This window comes from Seriola lalandi, unplaced genomic scaffold, assembly GCF_002814215.2.
Source record: "Seriola lalandi dorsalis isolate HSWRI2012SDOR001 ecotype SW California unplaced genomic scaffold, Sedor1 jcf7180002054296, whole genome shotgun sequence".
In the NCBI taxonomy this organism is placed as follows: Eukaryota; Metazoa; Chordata; class Actinopteri; order Carangiformes; family Carangidae; genus Seriola; species Seriola lalandi.
The window spans coordinates 220,022-226,554 of NW_019524849.1; the positions used below are offsets into that span (position 1 = coordinate 220,022).

General features: G+C 44.9%; 1 protein-coding gene across 1 annotated transcript; it reads left to right on the forward strand.

Moving 5' to 3' along the window:
• Nucleotides 1-900: 900 nt before the first annotated feature.
• On the forward strand, nt 901-6,143 carry LOC111654969 (uncharacterized). The gene is made up of 9 exons (XM_023406168.2): nt 901-1,187; nt 3,142-3,315; nt 3,434-3,591; nt 3,872-4,070; nt 4,207-4,303; nt 4,429-4,600; nt 4,714-4,944; nt 5,307-5,425; nt 6,023-6,143. Exons 1-9 carry the CDS (start codon nt 934-936, stop codon nt 6,062-6,064), a joined length of 1,446 nt encoding a protein of 481 aa, XP_023261936.1. The 5' UTR covers nt 901-933; the 3' UTR covers nt 6,065-6,143.
• The last annotated feature ends 390 nt before the right edge of the window (nt 6,144-6,533 follow it).

Here is a 6,533-nt window from a genome sequence, read left to right on the forward strand (position 1 = left end):
GTGTAGTTTATTTAATTCAGTGTTTTTCTGCAGGAACATGTAGAATTATCATTCTATAAAATTTGTGTGAAACCTTTAAATCTGCTGATCAATGATCAATAATATAAATGATTTATAAAATTTAAATATAGAAACAGATCAAATATAAACTAAATGAATGTGAAACTGAAGATGTTCAATAAAAATGTATTATATAGAATATGATGATTATTATATTTTATAATTATTATTGTTAATAATAATGTAATTCTCTGACATTGAACAGATTTGATCAATAGTTTTTATTCTAAGTAGAAGTAGATTTAATGTTTTAATCTCAGACTGTGATGATGATGATGATGATGCTGATGATGATGATGATGATGATGATTGATAGTTTGACAGCTGAGGTTTTCAGAATAAGAATAAGAGCAGACATGGTCAAAGATCATCATCATCAGGTTTAAGTGAAAAGTTACAAACACCATGACTTCAGGAGACCTCAGATCCCATGATGCACTGCTGCCACCTGCTGGCTGTTACCGTGAGTCAAACAATCTGCAGCAGGTCTGCAGGAAGCTATGAAAACATGAATACATGAAAGCATGAAAGTGACACTGTTGACATGGCAACCTTTCATTCTGTTCATGATTCTTTTCATAAACACTTAATACGTCACAATGAACAATGACGTGATCAGAAAATAAACAAACACAACTTTAACCTTTAACACAGAACATACCAACTGTGAGTGTGTGTGTGTTTTCTGACTGAAGGTGAAGCTCTGCTCCACTGAGCACGCACGCACAAACACACACACGCGCGCGAACGCGCAAACTGGTCTGAAACTTGTAGACACTGATGATAAAAACCTCGTGACCTCTTGGTGACCTCTGACCGGGAGAAAAGCCGGCTCTGTGATTGGCTGAGCAGACTGACCTCGGACAGGTGAAGATGGCAGCTCGTGTGGCCGCGGTGCTGCTGCTGCTGCTCGGACTCGTCAGTTCTGGACTCTCCTCCTCCGGGTCCGGTCCAAACTCAGAGCGCGGTAGGATGGAGCTGCGGCGCGTGCAGAGCCTTGCCTCTCAGCCCAGGTACGGAGAGTGCTGGGCGCGAGCTCTGGAGCACCTGGACACGCGCTGCAAAGACATGACGTCAGAGAGCCAAAGCCGGATAGCGCTGAGGTTCACCCACTGTCACCTGAGCAGGTGAGACAGTCATACAGCTCAGGTGTGAACAGAGCAGGTAACAGCAGAGGTATCATCACAATTTACCTGTGTGAGATTAGGTAAGTTGTCCCGGATCATACTATTACTGTAGTGTGTGTGTGTGTGTATTGGAAGGAAGAGCCATGTGTGGCTACTTCAGGTTACACATAACACGTCACAGCGCCACCTGTAGGGAATTCCAGTACTACATGAGAGAAACGGTTTCTGTTCTCTCTCAGATTGAGGTTCTTCTCAGGACCTGATGGGACCAGGTCTACCTATCTGTTCAGGTGTTGGTGGTGCTGGTGAGCCAGTCTCTCTCCAGGTTTCCTCTGTGCATAGTCTCTGAGACTGTCCTGAGTGCTGACAGTGTGAACATCTGTTTGTCCACTGGACTGAGGGAAGTCTGGACTCACTCTAGAGACCATCAGAGACTCCATGTCTACAAAAATCTGTGGAGCTGTAATGATGTCCTTACCTACTGTAACAATGGGCCTCATTCACCAATATCTTCTTAGGTATTTTCTTAAATTCTTTCTTAAGTTGTTCTTAAGAAAGTTCCTAAGAAAAATCTACGTCAGATCCATGAACCTGTTCTTAAACCGTGCGCACCTGTGTTCTTAGATTGATGAATGCCAATCTCTTCATAAAATGAAATCGTGTGCTAGTTGGCCCAAAATAGCATAGGTAAACGCCCGAAAACGCCCTTAAAAGGGCATGAGACTGAAGGGTCGTGTGCAGACACAGACAGAAGTCACTAAGAGATACCGTAAGGGAAAGTTGAGAAAATGCCAAAACAAAAATCTAAAGACGGAGCACCAGAATCAAAACGCGAAAGGAACTTTAGTAATTCTGAAGTGGAGGTACTGCTGCAGGAAGTGACGAGTGGTTTAGTGTTAATGTAGCCTTCATTCATTTAAAAGACCATTATGCTTTGCAAAATAAAAGTTATTAAGAAAATTATTATAGATGACAAACATATTATTGTAATTGAAATAATATTATATAACTGTAGAACAGAAGAAAATGCAATAACCACTTATTTTGCTCAAATATGTCAGAGCTCAAATGTGTGTAAGAGTGCTCTTGAGTGTGTGAAGATTCTGTTCTTACCTAAGAACAAATCCCAAATCAGAGAAGAGAGGAGATCCATTAACCCTTTAACCACGTTCTCTCAGGGAGTGGATGAGAGATCAGCAGCTGTCTTGGATTGTGTGTTTGTGTGTTTGTTGTACAGTCTGGTTTGTTGTTCCTGGTCAGAACAGGATGTCTGGCTCCTTCTTTACTCTTCACATTCTCATATGTGTCTCATGAAGTTTTTGGAGGAAGACCAGTTCTTTTCTTATAGACTTTGGATCTTGGCCTCATGACTCAGGTCGACTCTGACCAGTCTCAGTTCCACCTCTGAACAGGTAGCTGTAGGACTGTAGAGCTAACGGCAAACTCCAACAGCCTGGTTCTGTTTAATCCATCTGCACTGTGCATTTCCTCCACAGCTGTATACGATCATCAGCAGCTGTTTTTAAACCTGAGCAGATCTTTGTTCAGTCTGTCAGTGACCTTCAGGCGTGTGTGTGCTCCAACTACCTGAGCTGTGTAACAGGCTTTAAACATCAAAATATTTAAACACTGAAGCTCTTTGTTGTTCACTGACAGATGGTTTCTCCTATAAACGTCTCTGTTTCAGTTCAGTAACTGTTCAAATGATTCAAGAGTCAGAGATCAGAGAAAAGTCCAGACACTGAATCCACATCAGTGAATCAGATCTAGAAGTATTCAGTTGGTTGCAGTTTGCAGCTTCACCACTAGATGTCACTGAATCCTCCTCTGGTCCTTTTTAATGATTTAGATTTATACATAAAAAATAAACTGTGACCTGTTTGACTTTGTGTGATACCAACTCACCTGTCAGCTTCAACCTGGAATTTGTGGTCTCTCTCTCTCTGTCTGTCAGCTCAGGTAGGGATTTCCCATCATGCCCTGAGGGTTCAGAGGTCAGCAGGTGTACAGGTGGGATGGACGTTGTGGCCTTTAACACCTACACAGAGTTCTTCACTCACACTCACTCCATCTGTCACTTCCTGCAATCTGAAGTCTGGCAGAGCCGAGCTGAAAACGCCATGTACAGGTAAACTGAATACAGTTAACAGTTAGCTGAACACAGGTTAACTGAACATAGGTAACAGTGTGTGTGTGTGTGTGTGTGTGTGTGTGTGTGTGCGTGTGTGTGTGTGTGTGCGCATCAGGTTAACAGAGAGTTCAGCAGGTGTAGCTGAGCAGCTTCAGTCCACCAGGCAGATTACTGAGGACCTTATTGAGGCCCAGAGTGCTGCTTTACAGGCGCAGCAGGAGATCCTACACAACGGAGAGGAGCTGAGAGTCACCCTGAAAGACTCTACACAGGGTAAGAACACACATACAGAGCCTGGGAGACAGTATGCAGGGTAAAGAAATCATGACACCCCGAGCAACTCTACATTGGGTATAAAATCCTAACAAGAACCCACAGCCTAACAGACTGTCTCCACCTGTCTGTCACTCTCTGTCTCTCACCTGTCTGTCTCTTAGACCTGTCTTTTTTCACCTTTCTCTGACCTGTCTGTCTCTCTCTCACCTGTCTGTCTCTCTCTCTGGCTCTAACCTGTCTGCCTCTCACCTGTCTGTTTAACTTGTCTGTCTCTCAGGTCTGAGGGTGGTCTTCTCGGAGCTCAGCAGTGTGTCCAGGGAGCAGCAGGTGGCGCTGTCTGAGCTCTTTAACAGAGTTTCCTTCCTGCAGAGCTTTCTGCTGATGGAGGCTCACAGTCTGAGCTCCTGCTGCTACAACGCTGCCGCTCTCTGCACCTCCTTCCTCCTCACCTCCACCCAGCGCTCCTCCAGAGCCAGGTAACTCCTCCCCCTCCACCCTCTGCCAGCTCCCGACTGAAGACAGCTGTCAATCACAGTTTCTCAATTATTCTTCTATAGTTAATTAATGAGGCTCTTTGTGTGTGTGTGTGTGTGTGTGTGTGTGTGTGTGTAGGTTGGTGTTGTTGGGGTTGGTATGTTTAAATTTCTACCTGGAGAGGAAGATCTACCAGTTTGTGATGAACTGTGATCATCCTGAACACAGACACATGGTCAGTATGGTCATCTGGCTCAGGTCACACCTGACGCCACATGTTACAACATTGTAACACCTGACTTAGAGACATGTGTGTGTTCAGGTGTGGTTGTTGACCATGTGTGTGTCCTCTGTCCCCAGGAGTTGATCAGTGTGTATGTAAGTGTGCTGCGGCGGCTCATGGTGTGTGTTGGAGTGTGTGTCCTGCTGTGTGTGTGTGTTCGGTACAAAGACCCGGTCCAGCAGAGTCTGCAGGTGCTGCAGCAGCTCAGAGAGACGCAGCGCGGCTTGCAGGAGGTGCTGCAGCACGCAGGTGAGTCCAGTCTGCAGGAGGAAGCTCATGGAACCTGCTGAAAGCTAAACATGGTGGAGGTTAGAGGAGCTGCCGCTCTGAGGCTGCTGATTGGTCTGTTTGTCTGTTTGCAGACAGTTTAGGGCAGAGACAGAAGAAGAAGACGGAGGAGGATCAGGTTCAGGTTAGACCTGCAGAGAACAGTTCAGATCCACGTCACAGAGGTGAAGAGACGACATCATCCTCAGCCTCCGTCTTCCAGAGGAGAACAGAGAGGAGAAGAAGAGAGGAGGCGCTGAGGAGGAGACACAAGGAAGAAAGAGAAGAGGAGTGCTGCTCAGACCTGTCTCACCTCTCACACACTGGTCAGTACCTGTCTCACTCTCAGCAATCAGCTGTAGTTAGTAGTGTGTTACTGTGGTTCTGGCCTCTCCCTGAGCCTGGGGCCAAACGGTCTGTCCCAGACTAAAGAGACTCAACAGGTTGAGTCTGGACTGAGGCTGTCACTGTCCTCCATGGTTATTGATTAGCTTAGGGATAGATAAGTAGGTCTAGCTGATTTTAAGAGCGCCCCCTGCTGGCCCACAAGGTGAACTACATCAGACCCTCTGAGGTGTCAGATCACTTCCTGAACCTGTCGACCTTCAGTGACCTCATGAAGAAGAAACAGCTGCAGCGTCCACTTACTTTTGGCCATGTGGTTTATCACTGTGTGTTTGTGCTGCAGGTGCTGACAGTATCCTGCTGCCGTACACTACCCACAATGCCTCAGTGAGTCCAGTCAGGCGTCCTCGTCACTCCTCCTCCTCCCCTCTGGTCCACAGCATCCTGGTGGAGGACAGACAGGTAGATCAGATCTGATTATTGATGATGGATTAGCTGAGGTTAAGAGACAGTTCAGACTTTGAACACAACTATTGATTAACACTGATCAGTCACCACCTCCTTAGTCAGTTAGTTAGTTACTTAAAGGTTCAGTTAAATCTTCCACAATCTAAACATGTGAACATGTATTCACATGTCATTGAACAGCTGGACACCAGATGTGTCCTACTACATCACATAGTTGTGATGTCATAGCTCCTGCAGGTGCATCCCTCCTCTGCTCCCTCAGCAGATGAAGGTGAAACAAACTAAAGTCAGCAATAAGACAAGGCCAGGTGAGACCTCCCCTAAGAGTCAGAGGTCAGCTCACGCAGGTCTGAACTGAAGGTTCACCAGGTGTCTGACGGTCTCATTCGTCTGGGAGGAAGATAAAAGTAGAACAGATGTACCTGGTGGATTCTGGTCACCCGCTCAGTTGTTCACAGGAAGTGATGAATTTTCCTGAAACATGTTTGTGTCACAAACCAGGACAGATTTTACCTGTATGACCTCTGACCCTCTGCTCTTTTCTCCTGAATGTTTATTCATCTTCACCGTCCTCTTCCTCCTGGTGTTCAGCGTCGTTACAGCCTGAGGAGCAGGAAGTCAGAGACTCACTGACTGTCACAATTACAATGTCCTGGAGTGTCACTCAGTGTTTTAAACAGTTTGATATCAATAAAGCAGAATTTTAAACAGACTAATGTGTTTATGACATGAGACACAAATCAAACACACCCCCAGTTACTCAACTGACACTTAAACTCCACCCCTCTGTGGAGGGTGGAGATCTCTGCTCTGTCAGGAGGCTGGAAAACAAACACATCACCAAACATCACCTAAAGGGAAACGTCATCATATCTTCATATGAAAGAATAAAACATTTTACGCTGTTCCTATTTAAAACAGAAATATTAAATTAATCGAAAAGGTTTAGTAAATGTTTTTTTGTTTTTTTTTTTATCATGAATTTATGGGGAAACTTTTTGTGAGTTTGCTGATATTTCGCTAAAACGTCGTCTGCAGGTTTAATTTTTTACAGTGTACTTAATTTCTCCTTACGATGTTAAAATGTTTGATTTGACACTGA